This window comes from Cottoperca gobio, chromosome 14 (assembly GCF_900634415.1).
Source record: "Cottoperca gobio chromosome 14, fCotGob3.1, whole genome shotgun sequence".
Lineage (NCBI taxonomy): Eukaryota > Metazoa > Chordata > Actinopteri > Perciformes > Bovichtidae > Cottoperca > Cottoperca gobio.
In genome coordinates this window covers 21,209,996-21,237,495 of record NC_041368.1, presented here as the reverse complement: position 1 = coordinate 21,237,495, position 27,500 = coordinate 21,209,996, and the positions used below count along the sequence as shown (strand labels likewise).

General features: G+C 42.4%; 2 protein-coding genes across 2 annotated transcripts in view; both read left to right on the top strand.

Moving 5' to 3' along the window:
* wwc1 (WW and C2 domain containing 1) overlaps positions 1-10,764 on the top strand; it is a 39,384-nt gene extending 28,620 nt beyond the window's left edge. The window contains 11 exon segments of the mRNA XM_029448146.1: positions 1,800-1,917; positions 2,114-2,284; positions 2,771-2,963; positions 3,507-3,647; positions 4,175-4,224; positions 5,554-5,731; positions 5,914-6,084; positions 6,249-6,341; positions 7,314-7,544; positions 9,025-9,143; positions 9,782-10,764. Of these exon segments, the coding sequence (XP_029304006.1) occupies positions 1,800-1,917; positions 2,114-2,284; positions 2,771-2,963; positions 3,507-3,647; positions 4,175-4,224; positions 5,554-5,731; positions 5,914-6,084; positions 6,249-6,341; positions 7,314-7,544; positions 9,025-9,143; positions 9,782-9,848 (1,532 nt within the window). The 3' untranslated portion in view covers positions 9,849-10,764.
* Positions 10,765-15,727: 4,963 nt separating this feature from the next.
* The window catches only part of rars1 (arginyl-tRNA synthetase 1), a 16,578-nt gene continuing 4,805 nt past the window's right edge, over positions 15,728-27,500 (top strand). Inside the window, exons 1-12 of the mRNA XM_029448311.1 lie at positions 15,728-15,882; positions 17,065-17,199; positions 17,681-17,872; positions 18,687-18,795; positions 19,195-19,295; positions 19,668-19,789; positions 20,096-20,216; positions 20,658-20,787; positions 21,334-21,438; positions 21,912-22,090; positions 22,518-22,627; positions 24,588-24,693. Coding sequence (XP_029304171.1) covers positions 15,838-15,882; positions 17,065-17,199; positions 17,681-17,872; positions 18,687-18,795; positions 19,195-19,295; positions 19,668-19,789; positions 20,096-20,216; positions 20,658-20,787; positions 21,334-21,438; positions 21,912-22,090; positions 22,518-22,627; positions 24,588-24,693 — 1,455 coding nt within the window. The 5' untranslated portion in view covers positions 15,728-15,837. The remainder of the gene's footprint in view (positions 15,883-17,064; positions 17,200-17,680; positions 17,873-18,686; positions 18,796-19,194; positions 19,296-19,667; positions 19,790-20,095; positions 20,217-20,657; positions 20,788-21,333; positions 21,439-21,911; positions 22,091-22,517; positions 22,628-24,587; positions 24,694-27,500) is intronic.

Below are 27,500 nucleotides of genomic sequence, written 5' to 3'. Positions count from 1 at the left end.
TTCCCAAGCACATCGCGAAGGTGTTGGAGGTCGAGGCTCTGAAGGAAAGTCGAGCTAGAACAGATTAGAACAAACGTTATTGTTTACTTTAGTGTGCAATGAATGCTTGTCCATTAACACGCATCACGTCCAGACCGGACACATTACACAACACTCGATAGAAGCTGCTTTATAAGAGCTCCAGGTTCTGGAGGGTGAGGACTGAATCAAGGTTACATACATAGATTCAACACGCTGTGTGCTGAGGTTGGAAGCTTCAAGATGTGGCCGACCTTACTGAGCAGGGGAGGGGGCAAACACAAACTGTTGACACAAAGTTGGAAGCACACTATTAATCTAAATGCCTTTTGTATGCCGTGGCATGAAGAGATGCCTTCACTGGAACCAAAGGGCCAGAGCGCAGACCATAAAAAGGTCCCAAACCACAAGTATACAAACGTTTGCGGACAGGCCGCAGCAGACTTGTCATTAAACCAGTGAGTGACTCAGAGACTCTTATCCTCAAAGCAATTATGTCAAATCTCTACGGCAATAAAAGTGTTTGCATAATAACTCAGCAGGGCTGCAGGATAACGACTCAAAGGGTAATCCCAGTTAATAGCATGAGAACAATAATAGTGATGAAATGTCTGCAATTAGATGAGCCCCAATAAGAGAGAGCGGAGACGGCAGAGACGCCGCTGCTGTAACGCCTTCATCTCCGTTACACGTCATAGAAGACACTCACTTATTGGAAAGCAGGATGCGAGGAATCCTGCGTCTCGTCACTGCGTGTGTGATGAGAAATGTAATAGTGTGTGTGAAACCTGATTGGAGCAATGACGAGAGGGGAGGTGAAGGTTAGGAGGGTGTTGGATTTCTGTGTGTGTGTGTGTGTGTGTGTGTGTGCATTCGAGTTTAACTGTTGGACAAAACAACACATTAAAAGTTTGCTGAATCAGCTTTTTGTTTTGCAATGCACCCATCGATGGATCAGTAGCAACTTAATGAGTCGTGCGTTGCATCTGAAATGAATTGAAGCCGAGTCGTAGTAAGGGTCAGTGGAAGTTTGAGCTGCGCTTTGAGCGCTGCAGCTGAACGTGACTCAGGTTCTTGTTGGGTGAAAGGTGGACGTGGTGTCTGGTTTCCTCTTCACTCTCCATCGCTGCTGCCAGCGCCGGACATGTTACCAGGCTCTAACTCTACGCAGGCAGGGTTAGGGTTAGGCGGGCTGGCGGGCCGCGCTGCAGTCCAGAAAGGCTGTGATCAGATCAACAAAAACAATACAGTAGCACTGCGTCATTTTACCCAGCGAGACCATTGCGTTGGCAGCTATTGTGACATCATAATGCACGTTTGACTTTACCAAAGCCAAAAATAACCTAATTACATGTCGTGGCACAAAATAACCGTGTGGCTGTGAGGCGTAGACGGATGCTTTGTCATTCAACAAGCGCTCTGTGCTGAGGTGCTGAGGTGCTGAGGTTTACTCTGTTTTAGTTTGAATCTCTTTGTACTCTTCCATCTTCTCGACTGCCTCTGCGCTCAAACTGCACGTGTGCTCTTTGTTTTACGTCTTTGATTTCATTTGTGGGAGTTTCTCACGAGCAGATTTATATGAGATGAAGTTATGTTTGAGTTGTTGATGAAACAGAGAGATGCTTCTCGCTGCTGCAATATTTAGAAGTACAATTACATGTACATTGAAAATAAGATGCATATAGAATAACATCAGACTTATTCTTATTAGACAGATCAACAGAAAATCTTTTAAATGTAGCGATATCTTCATCTTGTATTTCTCATCTTGTTGTCTTTAGACTCGGCTCCCGAGCTGCGAGGGACAGGGGCGGGGCCAAAGAAGATGGGCGTGACCTCAGCGGTGTCTGACGAGTCGGTGGCAGGTGACAGCGGTGTGTACGAGCCTTCAGAGCGCAGGTACGAACACATACATATCTAAAAAGAAATTGTCTTACATTTTTATCGGTTCGGCACAATTTCTTCTTTTTTATTGTAATAATAATAATTTAATGTAATAATTCGGTCACATTTTCATGTTAAACAGTATTTCCAAGTAGTCTCCCGTCAGTCTCAGGTCACGTGATATTTTACTCTGTGGTTGTGTCTCCTCCAGGCCGGGCCTCCCCGCTGACCTCCCCCTGGGCTCCTACGAGGAGAGGTTGGCGCTCGGCTGCTCTCAGGTGCAGCTCAGCTTCCGCTACGAGTCCAGAGACCAACGCTTCACCATCTACGTCATGCAGCTATCCAACTGCAGCGCCCTCTGTCTGCCGGCTGACCAGAAAATGTACGTCCTTTTTACTTCCGTGTATTACATGTAAATGTACAAAACCGTTTAGAAGAATAAACAGAGAGCTTAGATCAATAAGTCGTTTGTAGATTCAGATCAAACACAAGACGAGACACATTTGTGATAAATAATGCACGTGTGGGTTAAACAGACGGGTACAGAGCTTACTGTTGACTTTCTCCTCAGGCGTGTCCTGTTTGTTGCGTGTGTAAGGCCTCTCTTTACACACTGCTCATGCAGATGTGTGTCTGAGGGAGCTCCTGTACATTGGAAGAAGCCAGTAACAAAAAACTGATCCCTACACATAATCATACGGACATTAATAAAGCATTTACATTTCAGGGGATTAGAATAAAGTTTTTCTTTAGGACAGAAAGAAATCATTGGGCAGAATCAACATCCATTGAAAAAGTAACACAGTAGCATGTTTAAACAGTGAAGCTGTAAAAGCATCATGACAACACTCTGCTCTGTCTCCTGCAGGTATGTGCGTGCGGCGGTGCTGCCCTGCGCGGAGGCCACGCGCTGCCTCTTCCGAACACGCGGCTCTCTGCCTCAGGACGTCGTGGAGGTCAACGAGGTGTTCAGCATGCAGATATCCCACAGTGCATTGCGGCAAAAGACACTCAGGGTTGACATCTGCAACACCAGCAAGTCGGGCCACGAAGAGTGTCTGGTTAGTATGAAAAGATATCTCTCTATTTAATATCATAAAAGTATCATATTAGCTGGCACCTTGTAAGCATTCAGGAGAAACATTTAAAGGACGGATGACTGAATTCTTTGTTTATGTATTTAGGATGATATCTCATTAAAAATGTCAAATGAAACTGATTTAAAGAAAAAGAAAAGGCAAAAACAGCCGTTTCAAATGTTTAAAAAGTCACTTTAAAAGGAACAAAAGACAAATCAACATGCTCGAGACAAAATTCAAAGTGCCTCGTATAAAACTAATTATTAAAGAGACCTCTGCTCTGTTGTTAACACATCTTGTGCTTTGAGTTTTGACACATCTTGTGTTTCATGTTAAACTATATGTGAAGCGTGGAACGTGTGTGTTGCTCTGTATGATAATGCAATAACGACAACACTATAATTATTCAGATGGTAAAAACACTAAACTATTAAGAGCAGACTCTATGAGCGGTGTTCCAGATTTCTTTTTGTCTTCTTTCACTTTAACACCCCACCCCCCCCCCCCCCCCTCTTTCTCCTCCAGGCGGGAGCCCAGATCAGCCTGGCTGATGTCAGCTGTTCAGAGGAGAAATGCACCAAGTGGTACAACCTGCTGAGTCATGCCTATATGCCCGAGATCAACAACAAGGACAAAGAGAGCCGAGCGGCCGGAGGCTCCGACAGGGTACATGGGGGGGGGGGCACTGTTGGTCACATATGACCTCACACTTTGAGTGACATCCAGACGTGGAAGTTGGCGTTCAGAAATGAATTGAAGATGGTTTAAATCGTACACAGCTCATGAATCGTGAGGCCAGTTTGGCCCACTTATTAAACCAGATCTATAATTCTTATCTTTTATCTGCTGACGCTAATGTTTGCTCTGACCTGTGTTGTTAAAAGCTAATGGAGCGGGAGGTTCCCCCTCCGCGCTGAGATGAGTGCACCTGTGTGAATGCTTTTAGTCGGCTGGAAAAATAGTTTGTATTAAACAGGAAATGTGTCAAAAGGTTCCCGCCCCCACGGGACAGTCACATGTCTGGAGCTGTCAGTGGGAACACATGCATGGTGTGAAGGGAGCAGAAGATCAAACGACACTAAAACAAACACGTAGTTATTTGAGTATTAGTGACGATGACGTGGTAAACTTACTGATGTTTGGTCCTTGTGTGTGTGTGTGTTTGTGTGTGTGTGTGTGTGTGTGTGTTCCAGCCTCGTGTTTCCAGCAGTGACGGAGTCGGAGCTCCTGGGGACGATGGGTGGTGAGTGTTTCTCCTTTCCATCAGCTTTGTATTTGATCTGTTCCCTCCTTCACTCGTGTGTTTCAGCCTCCTTTATCTTTTTTTATTGTTATTCATCTCCCACTTTCACTTCACTGCATCATTTCTAGATCTTCATCACACGTCAGTCCTTGTTATGGAAACCTCTAAAAGCATTATACATTGAGCTCACAGCAGCTCTTGTGAGGCTCCTTTACGAGCCATGTGTCACATGTTGTATTCCTTTATAAGGGACGTTGTTTTGGGGAAAATGACTAGACATTCTCAGTGTGTGGAAAGTAACTGAGAACACACTCAAGTACTGTACTTACGTACAGTATCGAGGAACTACTAACAATCTAATAATGTCACATATAATAATACTTCAAGTATTGCTGATGAATAAAAGGATCTGACGTTCTTTCAGCTTTAATTCTCATATGTTCACACTGAGATCTGTACCGCTTCACTGAGCAGGAGCTACCACCCGAGTGTTTTTAGTGGAGTGACTCACACACTCACACACACACACACAGAATGTCACCTGGCAGGTGACATTCCCCCCCCCCCCCATTCTTTTGAATGACACCTCCACCTTCAATCCTCCCTCTGTCCTCCGACAATCACCAGGTGTCCTGAAGTCAACCACACACACACACACACACACACACACACACACTCACACACACAGAATGTGACCTGGCAGGTGACACCCCCCCCCACCCCCCCCCCTTCCTTTGAATGACACCTCCACCTTCAATCCTCCCTCTGTCCTCCGACAATCACCAGGTGTCCTGAAGTCAACCACACACACACACACGCGCACACACACACACACACACACACACACACACACACACATCCTTGAACATATTATACTGATTGTGTTTCCTAAGGAGAGGTAGGAAATAGAAAAGAATTACTACATTCATCAATACTCCACGACATGTTAATTGAACACACGTAAATAATTATATAGAAATGAAAAATAGCTAAATAAGAATTCTTTATTTTTTATCAAGTTGGAAATAACTACACATTTAAATAAATAAATAAAATGTATGCCACTTATTTTACACTCTTAGACCATTTATAAAATAAGCCCTTTTAAAGCCAAAGTTAAAAGTTAGCAACCAAACAAGAACTTCATCTAAATAAAATACTGAAATTGAGATTTAAATCAAACTATCTACGAGTAAAGGAGAGTTTGAATCTGAGCACCACTTCATGTCCCCGATCGACACGTCACAGCCTTTGAGTTGAGTAGAAATGTGAACTAAGGACTTTCTATCCTCCTCATCTTCTAACTGCGTCTCTGTTGTTGATCGTCAGGCATGGCAACGCTCTGGACATGTTTGATGATGAAGAAGGAAACGGCGTGGAGGGGGTGGGGCCTCTGGAGGAAGAGGACGAGTTTTATCCCGACAGCAGCCAATGGGAAGCAGAGGAGGAGGAAGAGGAGAAGGTGACCAAACCTCCTCCTTATTTTGCAGCAGCCATCACAGAAAAGGTAACTTTTGTGATGTTGATATATAATAACTACGACAGGAGACGTAAACACATTTTAATTAAACGGCAATGGAGTTAAAACGGAAAAGAAAAGTTCATGGTGATGCATGAAGTAAAATGTCTTTAGGTCCTCCTCATGTGTTTCTACGTCTTCGTTATAATCGACGTGTATTCTCTGTCCAGGTCAACAAGGAGACGAGCATGGACAACATGTTGCCGTCCCACCACAGCTCGGTGGTTCGACCCAAGGAACGGCGCCCGGACGTCCACCAGCAGAACCCGTTCATGAGGGGGAACACCATCATCCGCTCCAAGACCTTCTCCCCAGGACCGCAGAGCCAGTACATCTGCAGGGTAACTGAAAGTCACTGAAAGCTGATGTCAGCAGCAGAAGTCCCACAAAACATCAGCACATTGAGAGAAACAGACATTAAACTGTGTCCTCCAAAGAATGGGACAGATGTACAGTCGGGTTCATGAATTAAAATCTCACTCTCGTGCTGTTTTTGTCTTTCTAGATTAATCGCAGTGACAGCGACAGCTCCACCCTCTCCAAGAAGTCTCCATTTGTCAGAAACGCCTCAGAGAGACGCAGCATGCGCATGAAGAAGGTAGACACAACTTCCTCACTCCCGTCAGACGCTTCAACATGTTAGCAGCTGCAGTCAGAGTTTCTGATTTGTTTGGTCTCCATAGTCTCTTTAAAGTGTCTGCAGGTGTTTTATTTTATTTACAAAGTGCATAGAGAGAACAGAAAAACAGTAAAAACTTTAAGCTATGACAAAAACAAGCTTGAACTTAAATGACCCAACGTGTGGCTGTTTGGCGGAGTGAAAGATGTCCAGCAGTTCAGCACCTCCGCCCTTTATCTCCGCCTGCTTCCCTCCAGCAGTGTGACTGTGTTCCAGCCTCAGTGATCTGCTGTCATCTTCCTGCTTCTCCACTTCTCTACAGTTTAATAGTGAAGTCAAACGATCTGCAGGTTTACCGACCACATTAACTGTCGCCTGCTCTCTCCAGAGAGAGAAAGACGGGAGAACCTATTTGCATTTTTTGAGACTTAAAGCCGCCCGACGACTCCCAGTGAAGTGACTCTTAATATTTAATAACGTCTGAATGTTTAATGCAGCGCTGACATTTGCCAGCTTCTATTAATTTAGAGGCAGGCAGGAACATCTCCGTGCCCCTCCTGGGTCTCAACAGCGGTGGGAAATCCACAAACACACATCACATGCTGATGACAGTATTTGCAAATAATTCAAGCTGGTACTGTACGCTCAGACATTAATCACATCTCTGTAGTCATCTGTTAAAGTAACAGCTTTCGGGCTTTCACCATAGCTCTTTGTCATGTAAATGTGTTCAAATATAACAGGCGTTTTATGGATAGAGCTGCAATGCGTGCGCAATATTTTGCATTTGTCACTGCTGGTTGACAGTGGTGAGTTGGGAAGAGGAGTGATGGGATATATTTTAAAAGTTATTTTGCAGTTTCAGCCTGCACCAAAATGAATTGTTTGTTGCCGCCCTAGTGTGTTTGTGTCTGCAGCACTTAACTGTGTCCCTCCCTGTCCTCCCTTCAGCCTCCTGTTCAGGTTAAAGGTCTGGATGGTCTGCTGCGGACGTCCCTGGACCTGGAGTTGGACCTGCAGGTGTCTCGGACGCGGCAGGCCCGCCTGGCGCAGGAGCTGCGGGTGCTGAGGGAGTTGAAGACGCAGCTGGAGACGGCGAGACAGCAGGGCCGGAGAGAGCTGCCGGCCTGGGTCCAAGAAGACGAACGCTTCCGCATCCTCCTGAAGCAGGCCGAGAAACAGGTGCATGACCGTCCTAGAATTAGTTCAGGTCTGTTAACGTTATTGACTTATCGTACGATATATGATCATGATCTCGATCATTTTATCGTTATTGACTTATCGTACGATGTATTGACATTATTGACTTATCGTACGATGTATGGACATTATTGACTTATCGTACGATAGATAGACATTATTGACTTATCGTACGATGTATAGACATTATTGACTTATCGTACGATAGATAGACATTATTGACTTATTGTACGATGTATGGACATTATTGACTTATCGTACGATGTATGAGCATTATTGACTTATCGTACAATATATTGACATTATTGACTTATCGTACGATGTATGAGCATTATTGACTTATCGTACGATATATTGACATTATTGACTTATCCTACGATGTATAGACATTATTGACTTATCGTACGATGTATAGACATTATTGACTTATCCTACGATGTATAGACATTATTGACTTATCGTACGATGTATAGACATTATTGACTTATCCTACGATGTATAGACATTATTGACTTATCCTACGATGTATGGACATTATTGACTTATCGTACGATGTATGGACATTATTGACTTATTGTACGATGTATAGACATTATTGACTTATCGTGCGATGTATGAGCATTATTGACTTATCCTACGATGTATAGACATTATTGACTTATCGTACGATGTATGAGCATTATTGACTTATCGTACAATATATTGACATTATTGACTTATCATATGATGTATAGACATTATTGACTTATCGTACGATGTATAGACATTATTGACTTATCCTACGATGTATAGACATTATTGACTTATCCTACGATGTATGGACATTATTGACTTATCGTACGATGTATGGACATTATTGACTTATTGTACGATGTATAGACATTATTGACTTATCGTACGATGTATGAGCATTATTGACTTATCGTACAATATATTGACATTATTGACTTATCGTACGATGTATGAGCATTATTGACTTATCGTACGATATATTGACATTATTGACTTATCCTACGATGTATAGACATTATTGACTTATCGTACGATGTATAGACATTATTGACTTATCCTACGATGTATAGACATTATTGACTTATCGTACGATGTATAGACATTATTGACTTATCCTACGATGTATAGACATTATTGACTTATCCTACGATGTATGGACATTATTGACTTATCGTACGATGTATGGACATTATTGACTTATTGTACGATGTATAGACATTATTGACTTATCGTACGATGTATGAGCATTATTGACTTATCGTACGATGTATGAGCATTATTGACTTATCGTACGATGTATGAGCATTATTGACTTATCGTACGATATATTGACATTATTGACTTATCCTACGATGTATAGACAGATGTATGGACATTATTGACTTATCGTAAATTTGTAAATGAAGGAGAGCAGAATCAGTATCCTCCTGTGCTTCTTGGTCCTGTTTAGACTCGTGAGGAGCAGCTGCATGAGAAGCGGGTGGAGAAGATGATGAGAGCAGCAGCCAAGGATGTCCACAAGATCAGGGGCCAGAGCCGTAAAGAGGTCCCCGAGGTGCAGACCTTCAGGTGGGAGAAAAAACAGGCCAGGAGTTCTGAAATATGAGACTCCTGATAAGTGCACTAGCAGAATACCCGAGATGATGAATGCATGAAATGTTAGCTGTGTTCAGTTGTATTCAGCTCACGGTATCTGGTAAAAACGGCTCAATAAGAAATCGAAACCTTTTATAAAATAAGAAAAACACTTCACAGACGAGCACTAAAGCCACTTCCTCGCCTGCTTTGTAGATTTTAGAGGTTGGATTTCAGGCAGGAAGGAATTTTGATGAATGCTGATGAAACCTCTGTGATATATCTTCTATAATCTGGCACCAACATGCAGATACATTATTGTATTATGCATCCAGACACTTTGACTCTGTAGTTTTCTGCTTTCTGGAAGTTCAACCTTTTTCCAGATGGTGCCTGTTTGATATTTGACGGACGGCACATGTTGTGTAAAAGCTCAGTGGGCTTTGTTAAGCTTCATTTTATCTCAATTGTCTACTACTTACTAAGTTTGGCTTTATTGTTTTGTCATTTTAGAGGCTTTCCTCATTAACCCTTGTGTCATGTCATAATGTAGATTATCACAGAATTGCCCTTTATGGAGATCTTTAAGGTGAAATAATGCGTTCAGCTCCATGTTTCCTGTGTGATTTCAGAGAGAAGATGGCGTTCTTCACGCGAGCAAAGAGCAACATCCCCGACCTGCCGGCGGACGACGTGTAGAGAAGCATTTCAAAGTATTTCCCCCCCACGAGTCTTAACCTGCTGTTCCCATACAAATGAAGCAAATGTTTGGCGGTGTTATGAAGAACTTTAAAAAACAATAATAATATGTTTAGTAGAGAAAACACTCAAAACCGTGAAGAAGCACATTTTTAAAGAGCTCAGCATTTCTAATGTGGATAGTCTTTCTTTGTAAATTAGTGATAGCACGGCTCGAGCTTCTTTTTTTATTATTTCACTCTCTCTTCCACTTTGTGTTTCTGTTACTAACAGGCTGTTTATACGCTCGTAGGTGTTTCAAATCATTCCAGCACAAAGTCACACAGCTGCACAAAGAGTTTTGTACTAAAAAGACAAATTTGGCAAATATATGTATATTAATAGCACAAAACAATGTCGAACGATGGTACTAAACGAGCAATTTAAGCTGAAATATCTCAACAGAGATATTTAATATTGATTTTCAAGTAATGCAGGCTTTTTTTTTATTTACATTTTGACAACTTTCTACGCAGACAAACACACCTGAAGCTTGTCTGATGTGTACAATACTTACAGCACATCAGCGCCGGCGTCTTTCACCACACGATACAACAACACAAGAGGAAAAACTGGAGCGTCTTTGCTTTACAAACATTACTGAATGAACTGGATCTGATGATTCGAAGATAAAAAAGTCGTCATGATTGTGTAGAAACAGCACTAACTCTCACTAACACTCAGGTAGTTGATCGGATAGTCTGCACTTTAAGAAACTTGAGGTAAAAGTACAAAAGAAAAAAGAAACTGTGGGTTTTTGGAGGAGGAGAAAGAAATCCTCGAATGCGCTGGAATGATTGTTGATTGTCGAAACACACACAGGAAGTGAAGATCGGAGGTATTTTTGATGACTGTGAACTAAAGGAGTTTTAATTTCCCTCTGTTTCCACTCTTAACTGGATGTTTTGGATGCAAACTGTATGCGAGTCACTCTGGATGCTCTGGATGCTCTGCAGCTGATATGTGCACTGTTAGCATGGTGCCCCAGCAGAACTGAACACGTCGTCTTCGTCTTTGAAGCTGCACCAATCCATTATGCATTGTTGTGCTGCCCCCAAGAGGCCATACAAACAATTACCATAAGTGTCAAGCCTTACCTTTTGCTCCATGTCACAATCACAAGTTATATATACGGTCAGAAAAACAACAAATATTGAGATAAAATCTTTTAAAAAAAAAGCACCGATTAGCTTTTATTTTCGCACTGAAGTTTGAGCGATGCATTAATATTTAAGGTGTCAGCTGTTTACGCTGCTGGTGCAATGTGTGTCCTCCTTTTCTAAATCACCACAAAGCACTATATATATATATATAAGTTTTCATAGTGCTGGCGTCCTGTGGGTGCAACAAGGTTAAAGAAATGTTGAGAAATAAAGGGATTTAGAGAACTAAAGAATGTGTTCGGCTCTTCTAGGAAATCTGAATGTCTTTGGAAATGCAGAATCTCCTTCGATGCCATCATAACTGTTCCTCTTGCTGTAAAATGTGATGACACAGAAATCAGGAGAACGTGTGTTTTCTATCGGTCTGTGCAGAGCGACTCTAAAGCTACACCTCTGCCATGAAGCCAGTCAACAGTTTGTGCTCCTGCGACGTGATTTCTATTCAGCTTACTCGCGTCTAACTCTGTTTCCAAGGCAACACGACTTATAAATCGGCAGCAGACCTCGACTCCGGCACGTCTCTTGTTTACTGACTCTTTGTGTTTGTGCCTGGATGTTGAGCAGCTGTTGGAGAAGTTGTCCTTGGTGCTTTTTTCGACATTGTCGACTGCGTTAAAGCAACAACTCTTAAGGCGATATGCCGCATGTTTCTGGACGTTGTCATAGTTTAAATCTGTGCTCGTGCAGAAGACGTGACGCTGAGATATTTTAAGTCGACGTAATACAGAGAGAAGATACACAGGGGCCACTTTAAACACCAGCAGGAGCAAGAAATGGACCAGAATGCATTGCAGTAGCAAGTTTTCAATAAGAACTGGAAAAGATCTTAGTTTCTTAGTTGTTAACTGGTTACATCGGCCCCACTGCAGTTACATTTAAGGATAACCATCAACATTAATAGATAACTTATTTATACTTCTCTAATTTAGACGGATCACGACTTCCGGCGGCACTATTTTCTGTCAGGAATCATTATCGCCTCTGAGAATGATCAAAAGAAAACTCTGAAAAATATAATAAATGGATAAAATGAAACTCTAAAAACAACAGTTGTTGAAAGGCATTCTGGGATATGTAGTAAAGATGAAGTAGAAGCAGGCAGGTGGAGGGAACAGGGAAAAAACACTACAGAATTAGTAAGTTGAACCCACAGGACACTAAATAATGAAGTTTTTAATTGTGTGGCACTAAATCATAGTAACAGTCGGATTACAAAAACATTGCATTGAATCGGAGCTGAACTTCCTGAAACTGACAGTTTGTTATTTCGTCATATTCCTCAGAACGTCCCACGCAGCTCGCACTCGCGCTGATGAATAACCGTTTTTCAGAAGTGACAGGTCAGACACGCGGCGGTCATGAACTCTCCGTCATCCTCCGTGTTTGCTGGGTCGCCATGCTGATCATGTGTTTTGGGTACTTTAGGTGCTTTGGATAGTAGTGTCCACCACATGACACAAACCTTCATATCATCACGTTTACATTCCCCGTGTAAACGAGAATGTAGCCGACGAAAACCTCTCTGCTGCCGTCAGTCCAGATGTTTCTCTGTTGTACTGATTGTAGATGATCAGCAGCTGCAGCGCTGGATCAGATCCAGCAGAGAGGCGACATGCAACCTTTTCTTTTGTCCCGTGTAGTTCAAGTGTTGCCTTAGTGTGTGTGTGTGTTTAAGACCAACAGAGGAAGTTGATTCCCCCCGCCCCCCCCCCCACACACACACACACACACACACACACACACACACACACACACACACACACACACACACACACACACACACACACACACACACACATCATCCTTCAGTTTATCTCCAAAAGAAGTCAGAGGAATCTTGTTTTCTGATGATTAAATATTGTAAATGTTTTTAAATCCACAAAAGAAAGATAGTCACATATCCAGGTAGAAGTAGGAATATCTTTTTTGCACAAGTGTTTTTTTTTTCTTTTCTTATAAGAATAATAAATATCACACATCGTAATCAAACTACGCCGCAGATCTTCACACCCGGTCGGGGGGAAAAGACACGAAAAGAAGGTGAAACTTGAGAGGAAACTGAATCAAATGCTGTGAGGATGTTCACACTGAGGCTGCGTTCACACTGCACCAACCTACACGTCCCATTCCGGCTGTCAGTCTGAACAGTCGCACGTCTGACAACTAAACGTACCAAAGATTTAACACCCGATGCACACGCAGAAGTGGACGCACCCGATGTTCTTGTGGCTTAGTGATCCAAATACTTTTACCTGCACAAGTGCGTTCACTTGCATAATTAGCTCACGGCACATGTGGACTTCCTCTACAAGGAGATGGAGCCTGAGTTGCACTTTATTAGGTACACCTGTACGACAGCTCTGATCTGCCACGGAGTCTACGTCTCTTTGGTTAACACAACAATAGAGCATCCAATTATATTAATTCTATATTCAATATTCTGCCTGGAAATGACAAATAATAAGAAACAGCACTCTGTACAAAGTAATCCAGTTCCACCATGACCTCGATCATAAACAAAGTCATGACGCCTGAACGTCGTAAACCTTTCAGAGGTAGAATTCCCGGCTGAGCTGCTGTATTGAGTTGCACTACATTGATCAGGTGTACCTGATAAAGTGACACTTACTATATTTATTGTAACATCAACATCTGTCCGGACGCAGCAGATGACAAGAAGCCTTTTACAGATTTAACTGTTTCAGTCGATCAATAATAAAATGACTTTAAATAACTGTTGTAGCTCGTCAAGACTTCCGCCTGCCGTCTCCCTCTCTGCTTCTAAACACACCTGTTAGAGCAACATTTAGCACAAAGCAGCTGTTCAGACTGAGGTCCGGTCGCCACAGATCAGATCGAGAAGTCACAACAAAAGAAATGTCACAATCGTCGTGTTGATCGTCGGGTTTCTTCCTGCAGTGTGAATGCAGCTCTGAACTCTGACTGGCTGAGGGTTTTACTTTAGCTGGAACACTGTGAAATTAATGAAAGCCTTTGGAATTATGTGAGAGAGTGTGCCTTTTTTGGAGAGCAATGTGTTTTTTTTGTTTTTTTTTTGTCCTAAATGTCCAAACCTGGCCGCCATCGTGCGATCTGGAAGAAGCTGTAAATGTAGAGAAACGTTTGCATTAATTTTCCTAATGTAAAGAGTTTGTCGTTGTTTTGTTTTCTCCTCCACTGTAGAGCAGGTAGATTTAAAGAATAGGACTCTGTGTAGTGTGAGGAACAGTACCGTCTGTTTTTAAGTCCGTTGAACTTTGTCATGATCGACCGAATGATGTTTAACCTCTAAATCAAAAAAAAGACTCATTTATATATACATATATACATATATATATGTATGTATATATATATATATATATATATATATATATATATATATATATAACATCTGGATGAAGGAATGTAGGTTTTTGCTACGAGAAATCAGGATCATTCAGAGAGAGCTGTTAGTCACACGTAATTATTGTTTTCATCATGTAGGTTGTGATATAATTCTTGTTTTGTTTTTTGAAGTTCAAATGCATTTTTTTTTTTTCTTCCCTCATTTGATTATTATTATTTTTGTTTTTTTTTCCCTAATGAATCTGTTTGTATTACGACTGGTGATGAACCTGGTCACGTGTATGGAGGCGGCTATGAGAAACATACAGCATGTATTTATTGCACTTTGTGATTTGGGTGTGCTTTTCCTGTTTTTCTTTTTATCGCGAGAGTCCCGAAAAGCTGTGAATTTTATTCTCAGACACTGTACTATCGACCAGAGTTGTAAATATTTCACCAGCACAAAAAAAACCAAACAATATGTTTTGTAGTTTCACAACAAATAAAAAAAGTTCCTCTTCTATTTGGATGTGTTGCACATTTTCTTTTTCTACTTTTTAATAATCTTATGTGTTTTTCTATATTAAATGTTAATCTAAAAAATAACTATAGGTTTCAAGTATTAATACAAAGTAAGTATTATCAGTAAAATGTTGCCCGTCAGTGTTTTATTATTACATATATGATGTTTTTAGATTAATATTACTGCTGCATTAATGTGTATGGTGCATTTTACTGCTGTAGATGTGTAAGTTTGTGCTCATTTGAACTCCTTTTATATACTGTTGTGTAGTTTATTCTACAGCAATGCATCATATTCTATAAGATCATGTTTATCTCTAAGAAGTCAACTTTTTATGAGCTCAGAAAAACAGCTTGTTTTCAGCTTTGGCTTTTAAAAAAGTTTATTTAGCTTTAGAAATAGGAGAATTTTCTCAACACATGAAGGAGTTTCATCCTTCAGTTTATCAGAAAAAAAATCACATTTAACACATTTGGAGATATGTGATTTAAACTGGAAAAGAAGGGGATAAGTAACTAAAATGTAGTGGAGTAAAATGTACAATATTTCCCTCTTAGTGGAGTAGAAGTATAAAGTTGCACTCAAGTAAAGTGAAAGTACCTTGAATTTGTACTACAATACAGTACTTGAGTAAACATATGTAGTCACATTTCACTACTGGTGAAAAATACATTTATACATGAAGTGTAGCCTTATGAAGTAATAGTGTAGTGTGTTCTCATACAGCCATGTTGCTGTGCTAACAGCATACGGGAGGTGGCGCTGTCCTCCTTTTACGATGGTTAGCGATCCGCCAGTGTACACGAAGAAGAATGACGTTTCTAGTACCGGAAGTATACTTAAAAGTTGCGAACTTCCTCCTCCTCTGTCAGTTGGTTTCATCAGCCACGATATTACACATCCAGCGGACAGAAGAGTTTCTCTCCAGTGTTTCAGAAAGATGGGAGACTCTGTCAACGAGTACACAACCCGACTGCAACAACAGGTAAGCGGCCTGCTTGTGGAGAATGTAGCGGACGTTAGCTAGCAGTCTAAATGTGTGTTTGTGAGACCACCGGTGACCGCACCGCCAAACTTCATTAAAAAAACCTTTACATTTACTGTTGGTGTGCCTCTCGATGAAAGTAACTACATTAATTAAAAAAATAAAGATTGACAGCTGAGTAGGTTTTCACCTCTCAAGTTCGGCTGTCAACCCCTACACCAAACACCACTTATTTTAGTACAATTTTAAACATTTGGTTTCACTTTTATTTGTTCAGTACACTGTTCAGTGACACATCAGCAAGTTGAGGGATGTATCTATGAAAAGTGTTTTTTTTATTACTTGATGTCTCATTTTGGTGCCAAATATACCAGAAGATCTTATGAATGTGCGACTAATAAATGAGCAGATATTAAAGTGAAGTCTTGTGTGAGTGAGGGAACAGTTTTTACTCATAAATCAGCTAAATCAAAACAGAAAGTTACATGTTGGTACATCACGCTGTCCTTACATGATAAGTTTCTAGTTGACTGTTTGTTAAAGTGTTGTGTGGGATCCTGGATGGTTACTATGCAAGAAAGAAATTTAAATATTACTGTAACATAATCATGACTTTCACAAACATGTCAGAGACTCTTAGATGTTAGATGTTAGATTTGTAATTTTAATGTTTCTTGCATCAGTTTTTGAAAGTGAGGCAACTTTTGGTTTCATTCTGATGCTCAACATGAGGTGCTATGAAACACTTTCGTTTCATATCACAGTGGCACTTTAATACATTTAAACCCAGTTAACAAAGCTTTGTAGGCTAAATGTTAATCATTTTCTTTAATTCACTGTTGTATATTCAGTTCTTTTTTGTGTCAGTTTCAGCCTAATAATTGCATTTAGCTAAAAATAACTCATGTTTCCTGAGTAAAACTTTGACACTTACTGCTTTTATCATAGTTTTAATTAGGGAAGTGTACAATTACAGCTGCGGTATAAGAGATGATTCACTTGATTGAGTCTCTGATGGGAAACACTGTTGTTAAGTACATGATCCTCTTTTATTTATTACTTATATTAATTACATAGTTTTTACTAATTACTCCGCTGCAGTCAGCTTGTAGTTTAACATCTCAAAGGTTGAGTTGGTCTTACTCATCACAAACGTAAATCTGTGTGTGTTTTGTTTTTCAGGAGCAGGAGATCCAGAGTCTCTCTGCAGAGATTGAGAGTCTAAATAACCCACAGAGCCTGAATCCATCTTCCCGTCTGAATGAGCTGCAGGATGAAAATGCCAAGCTGAAGTACCGCCTCAACGTCCTGAAGAAGGTGAGTGACGCGGCCGGCGGCGCTCTCTGCCGCCAGAGATGGGTACAGCTCTGCTTCCTGCTGAGCTCCAGCTGCTGCTGCATGTTTTTTACTTGAAAGATCAAAGGGGAAATGAACTTATTCACATGTACTTTTGCATTTTAGCACAATCTTGTTAACTGAGTCAAAGCATAACTGAAAGCATAACTGCTTCCCCACCAAAGGAAAAACAAATGCATTTACTTTCATTTTGATTTCTGTCAAAATGTTGCAACGTCTCGAGTGTCTCTAGCTTGTTTTAGATGATTCCAGTCAATAAATATCTGACGTTTGTTGTCTTGAATTAAAACAAACTGGGGAACGGTTATCGTTTAGTCTCGTGTGAACGTTTTAATGTAGTGTAAAGTCAACAATAGACCCAACGCTTTGAGTACAGTCTCCTCTGCTTCCTCTTCATGTATCATCTTTACATTAATGGAGCTGATGTGCCGTGTGTCCTCAGACCATGCAGGAGGAGAGGGCGACTCACTGCGGTAACTCCATGACCAACATCAACCAGCAGCTCCAGGAGATTTTCTGCGAGGCCATCAGGGCTTCCTGCCCGGAGCTGGACGACCCTCCGGTGTCCGTCGCGCCCAACCAGCAGGCCAAGTTTGGAGACTACCAGTGCAACAGTGCCATGGCCATGGCCCAGGTGAGACTGCCAAGTCTGTCTGTGGATCCGGGGAAATGACTTTAACTGCAGCTAAATGAACGCGTCAGTGAGTCTACAGATCCTGAAATTGAATTTGAAGTATGAAAAGTTTCTGATTTACGATTTTCTTGATTGCTGTTAAATTAATACAACCTTTAATAAGAATGAAAGGTATTACAAACTTTGTTATACGAGTCCTCTGCCTGTCCTGAAAGGAACTCACTTCAACAACATTGAAGTTTCTTTTTACTGATCTGATAATATTTGGAGGTTTTTCATTGTAACACTGCAGTTTAATATTGAACTGTGGTGGCAAACTGCTGAATCAGCACAACCGCAGCAGGTTTCATCATCTGTGAAAATCTAATACATCAAATCTTTAAATTACACTTGTCAAAAAAGTAACCACACACACACACACACACACACACACACACACAGTGCTGAAGTTGATGCATCGGAGAAGTTTCTTTCTGGGATGAAAAGTGGGAAATGAGCAGTTTTTTTTAGTTGCAGTATTTAACACATTGTAACGCTCCTGTGTCGTGCTCCTGTGTCGTGCTCCTGTGTAACGCTCCTGTGTCGTGCTCCTGTGTAACGCTCCTGTGTAACGCTCCTGTGTAACGCTCCTGTGTCGTGCTCCTGTGTCGTGCTCCTGTGTAACGCTCCTGTGTCGTGCTCCTGTGTAACGCTCCTGTGTCGTGCTCCTGTGTAACGCTCCTGTGTAACGCTCCTGTGTAACGCTCCTGTGTCGTGCTCCTGTGTAACGCTCCTGTGTAACGCTCCTGTGTAACGCTCCTGTGTCGTGTTCCAGATGCTGAAGTCAAAGGGAGTGAAAATCAACCCGCGGGAAATCGCAGAAAAGATCATCCAGAATCTTCCGGACAACAAACTCATCCAGAAAGCTGAGATCGCAGGACCAGGTACCAAACATCGCCGAAGCATGTGAAGACGTTTCTTTTAGACGCAGCATTGGAGAGACATTTCCTAATTTTAATCAACTTTAATTAAATAAAAGTTAGTACTAAATATATTGTATTTCAGCTCTATAATCATAAGTCACATTTCAGTGCAGCTTTGAGACGTTTGTGAACAAATGAATTTAATTTTGCAAATAATATGAAAGAAAACTACCAATAATTTATTACATTTATTTGGATCTTCATAATTTAAATTTCTTTACAAATTAAAAATGCTCATAATCAACTTTATAAGATAAAATAAAAGTACCAGTGAGTGTCTTTTAAACCAAATAAATGGTTGAAATGGAAAACAATATATGCCGTATAGTTCTGTCTCATCGTCTCCTCTGGCGTCTTCAGGGTTCATCAACATCCATCTGAAGAAGCCGTTTGTGTCCAAACTGTTGAGCAGCCTGCTCATCAACGGCGTGCAGCCCCCCCCGCTGTACTCCAGGAAGAAGGTTGGTCACGCTCCCTCATGCAGCGTGAAGCCCGACGCAGATCTTTTTATATCACGAGAAGTTGAATCACTGCAGAGCACCAGAGAACTACTTTTTGTGCAATCTGAGCCCCCGTCTTCCACTTTACATGCAAAGTGTTTTAGAGAATTGATAGTGTCACAAAATATGGCAATACATAAAGTGTATTCATATGTTCATACACTACTAGTATAGAAACAGTAGAAGAAGAGTGCAGAGGTGTGAACAGACTGTGTAGAGGAGTGATACAACCTTAGTTTATTCAGCCTAGTTCCATTTCAACATCTTCACTTTTGATGCTTTGTTTAGTCCACACAGTGAGCGATGGTGTGTGTGTGTGTGTGTGTTGTGTAGGTGGTGGTGGATTTCTCCTCTCCCAACATTGCCAAAGAGATGCACGTAGGCCACCTGCGCTCCACCATCATCGGGGAAAGCTTGTGTCGGCTGTTTGAGTTTCTGGGCTACGACGTTCTCCGGTCAGTTCAGTCGGCGTTCACGAAAACCTCCCGCATCTGCGACACGATCACGCAGCGCCAAGCAAAGCTGATCGCACTGTTACTTACTGACTCACAGATGTTAAAGGTCTGAGTGAGCAGGAACAGCACGAGGATCAATCCTCTGTACGGTGGCCATTTTAGGACATTTCAGACTAGTCAAATGCTAACGTTAGTATATTGATATGTATATTAGTATGCAAATGTTAAAAGCTTGTGACATTAATGCATTTCTCTTGCTAAGACTGGAGGTCATTAATTCCCTCAGTATTTTTGTGCCATTCTCAGGTTGAACCACGTGGGAGACTGGGGGACGCAGTTTGGGATGCTGATTGCTCACCTGCAGGATAAGTTCCCAGACTACCTAACCTCCTCGCCGCCCATCGGTGACCTGCAGGCCTTCTACAAAGTCAGTTAAAGCTCCATCTGTTTGTGTGCCTGTCTGTTTCCCACTGCTGTTCACCGCCTGACTCCTCAGGTAGGATCTGAACGTGTCTGGAAGGACACACGACTAAGGACTTAAACTTTAAGTGCTCCGTATGGTCGCTCATATTTGGTTTAATACTCGTCCCACTGGAGAAAAGCAGCAGTTTTAGGTGTGGTGTTAAGAAATACTGCATGATTTAAGAAGGAAAGAAAGAAAAAGTTTTAGTTTTGAAAGTGAAGTAGTCGGTGCATCACGTGCCGACATTATCTGTTCTTTCCTCATTCCTCTCCACGCCTCATTTGCTTCTTGCATCATCCACCCTCCTCTTCTTGGTCTCTCATGTCTTTCTTTCCTCTTTGCCCACTTCCTTCTCCCCCCCCCCCCCCCCCCCCCATCATTCAATTCTCATCTTCCCTCAATCAGGACTCCAAGAAGCGTTTTGACGAGGAGGAGGACTTTAAGAAGCGAGCGTATAAGTGTGTCGTCAGACTGCAGAGCAAAGATCCCGACTTCATCAAAGCCTGGAACCTCATCTGCGACGTCTCCAGGAAAGGTAGACCGTCTACGACTGTGTGTGTGTGTGATAATGTGTGTGTGTGTGTGTGTGTGTGTGTGTGAGGCTGTAAAAACACAAAGACACGGCCAGTGTGTGATGCAATGCAGCGACTGAGCTCTTTAATAAGGGCGTGAAAATGTCCAAAAACATTACCTGCCATGTCTTCTCCTCGACCTCGATGGAGAACGTCATGAGGACAAGGAAAGGAAGAGCAACCTGCTCACACTAGGCTATGTAATTATGCGACAGCGGATGTTATTGACGTGTCACTTTAAATATGGCTGCCTCAAGGAATTATGGGATGTCTGAAGGAGATTAGAAAGGAAGCGTTGAAGCACATTTAGTATTCGAGCAGCTCTTATTAAGGCTGCCACTTTCACTCCGTTAGGAACCTTCCTAAGGGTTCTTGAAAAGCATCGTGGGTAATGTAGTCCTTGTGTAATGAAGTTGAAGACGAGGTGAGGTACACTGTGTTTCTTACATGTGAACATGTTTCATTCAGTTGTGTGTTTTTAAATGATACTGAAATTGTGTGTGTTTCAGAGTTCCAGAGGGTTTACGACTGCCTGGACATCCAGATCATCGAGCGAGGAGAGTCGTACTACCAGGAAATGATGACAAAGGTGGTGAAGGAGTTCGATGAGAGAGGTCAGTGTGCAGCAGGTCACAGGAGGGGAGATGGACATTTTGTCAGACACATTTTTGATACTTCAGAGTAAACAAGTTGAGACTTGATGCACTCTGGTTATTAAAGACTTTGTTATAAAATAATTATCTTTGAAATTGTAGGCTGCTCTTTCTTGGTGTGACACCAGGGGGCAGTGTTGACTCATAAATGTCTTCCAAATGTGAACAGATTTTGTGTCTCTTTTTGTCTAATTTCTTCCTTTTTCACTCTTTCGACACTTTCTTCATTCCCCATTTCACGCATTATCTCCTCGTTCTCTTCTTTTCTCCCCAATCGGGCTCAAATTATTTCCTGCAAAACAATCATTTTCCTTTTCTCTCATTTCCATCCCACTCTCTCCCCCTCCCCTGTATACCCTGCTCACACACACACACACACACACACACACATCCATCGTTCCTTCATCTTTGTTTCTTTCTCCATCATGCCTTAGGCTTGACGGAGATGGACGAGGGTCGTAAGATCGTCTTCGCCCCGGGTCAGCCCATCCCCCTCACCGTCGTCAAGTCGGACGGCGGGTACACGTACGACACGTCGGACCTCGCAGCTTTACGCCATCGACTATTCGACGAGAAGGCTGACATGATCATCTACGTCACAGACAGCGGACAGGTGTGTTGAGAAAGAGGGAAGATGGGGAGTTCAGATGGAGGAGGTGGACAAGGAAACCTGGAAGTAAACAAAGGAGGAGAAAATACCAAACGTTACAATCTAAAACTTTCTAATAGGGAGCAGAGGGACTTTGCTGTCATGCTGTTCCTTCCCCTTTCCAGGGGAGAGGGATACGCTCAGTGTCTGCAGTCAGACTGAAGCTGTCATCTGAGCAAACGTACAGTATCCTACACGTGTGATGTAGTTTTCACTTATCCTGAGAAACGCAATATCTCTACGTCTTTGTGCGTGCGGCTGCTCAGGATTCAGTTTTTTTCCCAGGCAGCAGTGACGTATAGGAAGTCTTCCTCTTAGTCTCTTTATCTGGAAGGTATAACATGACATTCATGTTCTATGTCACTGAATGTATGTGTTTTCTTTCTTTTAGGCCACACACTTCCAGGTGGTGTTTGCTGCGGCTCAGATGATTGGGTGGTACAACCCTCTGGAGACCCGTGTGGAGCACGCAGGCTTTGGAGTGGTGCTGGGGGAAGACAAGTGAGTTTAACACACAGAGCTGACACTGGACTCTTCCCAGTCTTTATGCTAAGCTAAGCTAAGCTAAGCTTAACGTCTCCTGTGTTTTATTTTAGTCACCAGCAGCTCTGTAGCTCGCTCTTTCGGTAGGTTGCTCCATAAAAACGTCCTCATTCTGGAGGCTGAAATGTGTGCACAGAGGTGTCTGAGTTTTTGTACTGGTGGATGCATGTGCGTGCGTACGTGGATGCAGCTTTTGCAATTTTGCTTATGACGCACCGCCCCGTGGCTCTAACTTCATACTCATCAAACAATAACTAAGGTGTTATAAATCTTATCAACCTCTCTGCGAATAAGCGTATTTACTAAGTGTACCGCGTTGTGTTGTAGCTGCACACACGATAACCAGATCACCGTCATCAGAGCAGCAAAGACCAGCGTCTCCTCTGAAGACTGCGCCACCACCGCCACACTATAATCATCTGGATGTCCTTCACTGAGTCTTTATCACCCCTGCTTCACGTTTTTATTGCATTTATTGTCGTGCATAAAAAGCGAAACTTTACTACACGACTGCATTAACAAATAAAAAGTAAAATATACAGCTGCTGCTACACAAACCGTACAGACACAAGGATGCAAAGCTGTTACTACGCAGCATGTGATGTGCAGGAGGAAGAGTTCTGCAGTAGGTGGACAAGAGTAATTCAAAGTGGGACAGCAACACGAGAGAGTTTGAAAGATGCTTTCAGCTTGAACACAGAATAAACATCGACACAGTTAGTGTTGAGCTCTGCGTTCTTTATTTTCTTTGAGAACAGTCACATTTGTTGGCGTGCTGCAGAGAGTAAACTGGTCGAACACAGACTGATGAGAGCCAATCAGAGCCAACGTTGCCGGTCTTACCAGAGAAATGTCTTGTCACACTTTGAGATGTGTTGTTGGACTTCAGTCCTAAAAAGTCAGAATTGAGACTTTTAAAATTGCAAAAACTTTCTAAAGGAGAAAGATGAAGAAAAAGATGAAATATGGCAGAAACTACAGACTGAATATTGCATCATCTCCACACTCCTCTTTCCTCTTCTCACCTTTAAATTCACCTTCCTGTTCACCTCCCTCTCCTTCGCCTCCTTCACTCCACGTCTCAATCCCAGCTTCGTTGTCCCATGCACTTGTGCTTACAGTGTACTGTACCCTGGTTATTATTTATTCCCTTTCACAGTGAGCAGTGATTACCGTGTGGCTGATAGGTGAGCGAGCTATAATTCGAACGCTATCTGTCACGCTGCTGTTTTTTCCCAATCAATCGTCCAGAGAAGAACAGCCAAGCGCAGGCAGGAGGTTGATGTCACGCTTCACAGAAGGCCATAACTAAGTGCTACTAAACGCCCCACAGTAACATGAGGGGGCGTGAATTGGCCCCACAATGTCTCCGCTACTCCAAACTCCATTAGAAATGTATCATGCTGTTTTCATAATTGCTCATCCAGACAATAAGGGCTTAAAGCAGCCGCGGGGGGAGTTGTTATAGCTGCAAGTAAACAGGGGGGGGGGGAAAGGTGGGTAATTAATTTTTTGCCTCATGTTCTGCGTGTAATGCTCATCTGATTTGGGTGATTGTACAATATGTATCGCCTGTAGGTGTCGGCAAGTAAGCTGATAGTTATTGGCGACAGAAAGTCAAAACTGGGTTGTTTTTTTAAAAGTTCTGCATCTCAAAAACAAAACCTCACTCTGAATCTTTTATTTACTTTCCCAGATTGTAGATTTGAGAGTGTAAATGGTAAATGGACTGCTTTTATGTAGCGCTTTTCCAATCTTTACGATCACTCAAAGCGCTTTACAACACAATCTTGCTCAAGGACACTTCAACATGCTGACTGCAGGACTGGGGATCGAACCGCCAACCTTCCGACCGCTCTACCTCCTGAGCCACAGCCGCCCAGTTTACCATTATCCTCTATTGTTCTTTCTTGCCCAGGAAGAAGTTTAAGACCCGGTCTGGAGACACGGTGAGGCTGATGGACCTGCTGGAGGAGGGACTGAAGAGGTCCATGGACAAACTGAAAGAGAAGGGCAGAGACGAGGTGAGAGCTTGCTGATGGAGGGAGTTAAGGAGGAGAGAGACCATCTTTCTCTTCTTTTCTTCATCATGTTCATGTCAGAATGTGTCTCGTATCTTCGCCACTGATTTACCAGCACAGTGTGTTTTTGTTTGGCAGTATTCCTGGGCTTCTCTCTGTGGGGATATGAAACACACATGAGCTTTTACCGTTGAACAGCGTAAGTTGCTGTCTCATAAACGGCAAGAGAAAGGTGACATTAATAAAGGGCAAAGACATTATACTTAATTTAATCTTACCTTTAGTGGGTGTCTAGCCACGCAGACAGCTTTGGTTTTATTTAGCAAGTTTGAAAGATATTAGTGTCTGACATTTCTGCCTCCACCCGACACAATGGAGGTGAACTTGTGACGCTCGCAGAATTTCAACATTTCTGTCCAGCACTTCTTGTTCCTCCTGATAATCCACAGTGGAACTACTTTCCAATGAAACTTGATTGTTGACCATGAGACTAGATTAACCCTACATTAGTGTGGAGCTTCGAGAGATTCGACTGGAAGCTCTGGTCAGTGGGGGCATTGCTCCTGCAAAGGGCTGTTGACTTTATTATTATTATTATTATTATTATTATTATTATTATTGTGAGCGTTATTCTCCTCCACTGTATCAGCAGACATCTCAGGGAAAGATATCGGAAAATAAAAGCAAATCTCGGGTGAACTGACCTTTTATCAACGGGCAGAAGGTAATCCAATAGGTTCGGTAAAAGAACAGTAAAGATGGTGTAGCAGAGCTTTAAGGTGGAGGCACATGACATTTCACAGAAGAAGCAACAAGCCAGTCGCTACAGAATCACCTCCATCTTTGTTGTTCATTGGACAAAAGTGCTTTTCATACCATTCATATAAATCCAAGAAGGTTTTCTAAATGATGCACCAAATGTTGGGACCACAGTGAATGTCTGACAGTGTGCTGCTGTGATGTCCAGCTGTTATCTAGTTGTGGTGAGAGGTTCGAGACTTCCTGCAGTCCAGGGTACCAGCGATGTTTCTCCTCCGCCATTAATCTGCCGTGAAGAAAAACACATTTTGTACCACATTCAGTGCAAAAGTTAGACCAGTGACGTCTAAGCAACACTGTCGTGTTCCCAGGAGGATGAATCCTACAGACTTTGGATCAAATGATGAACAAAAGGAAAACAAACTAACAAAAGTCTGTGCAGAAGTGTTTTTAGAGTGTAATGGTGAATGTTTTAATCTGAAGATCCTCTGAACTTGTACGTTCACACTGTAAAGATTGGGGAACAGGAGAAGAAGAAAAAGTGAGTTGAAGACCAACACGGCCGCAGCAGCTCAGCAGTTGTTATTACTAACTTCTAACTCCAAGGTGCTTCATATCTGTTTCATATTTAATGAGCTGACTCGACAGTCGCCGTTAATTCTTCTTGCTCTCAAAGATTTAAACTCTGGATCTTTCTGATCACATCAAGAGACGAGCGCGTGTGAAAAATATAAAACGAAGCCACCAGAATCTTTTTCTTCTCATCTGCCGAGCTCTGAAGAAGACCCGTCTTCGTACGGTCTCTATTGAACACGCATTCACTTCTACTCTTCTCGTCCTCTCCATCTTTTCATCCTCTTTCCTTCCCGCATTGTGTGAGAGCGTGAACCTCCTCACGTCTGCACACACACACACACACACTGATGCTACTTCTATAGCTAATAGCATAACTAATATTTTGAGCTAAATGCTAACATCAGCACTTGCTAATTGCCAATAAACACGCGGCTGATGGGAATGTCATTAGGATTGCAGTTTCTTTGTCATAAAGCAAAGTGCCGAACAAACCTGACAAGTCACCGAGGTCATTAGGATTCCTATCGGGAGAACATGGACGTCAATAACACACTTTATGTCAATCCATTTAGTGTTTGTGGAGACTTCAGTCCGGACCAAAGACCAAACAACATTGCGTCCCTAAAGCGTCGCTGCTGTTATTTTCTACTTCCTCGAATTGAAGGTTTTGTTTGCGGAGGCGACTCCTCCGAGGCTGATGCCGCTTGTTTAGCTGGAATCATCACAAACCATTTGTTGTGTCTGAGATCTCACCGCCTTCTGTGTAGCTGCTCTTCATCCAGGGAAGGCTTGATAAGTGTGCTCTGTATTTTCCCCAGCAGCGCCCCGACTCGCGCTCACAAATTACCCCCCTGCTGCAACACAAGTTGTCCGTCACCGCAGCTCAACTGGACCTTGTTAAAAGACGTGCGTGTTGGTTGTTTAGGAACGTGAAGTCACCTTTTTAGATTGATCCAGCTCGTCTCCGGATTCAACCCAGAAAACATCTCTTCATCCATCCCAAGGTTTGCTGCAGTTCTCCCTCCACGTCACGCGGCAGCGCTCGCACTTCTGTTGATGTGAGTGTGTGCGTCCGCTCCTTCTGATGTTCAGGGGTTTGTAACTGCAATTAAACTTGCAGAAGGATCAGAAATGGGGGCGAAAAACAACAAAACCTGACCTGGTTAAGTATTATCTGGAGTACTCGGTGCAGTGTAAACAGTCGGTGACTTCCAGTTGAACTGCAATGATTTTAATGCGGAGAAGGTTGTGGGAAACCGCTGCCAACACAGTTTCCCTGCAGGCCCCTCTGGCCTGGTGCTCTGCTGTCTGTCTGGGTCGGTGCCCACGTCTACCATCTGCTAACCCTGCCTCATTAAAACCAAACCTGACCCTGGCTTCCATGAACCTCAGCCTGCGCCGCTAACGCTGCGGATAGGATTCGTTTTTTCTTCCAGTTTTATTTCTGTTATTTACCCATGTGTCCTATTTTCTTT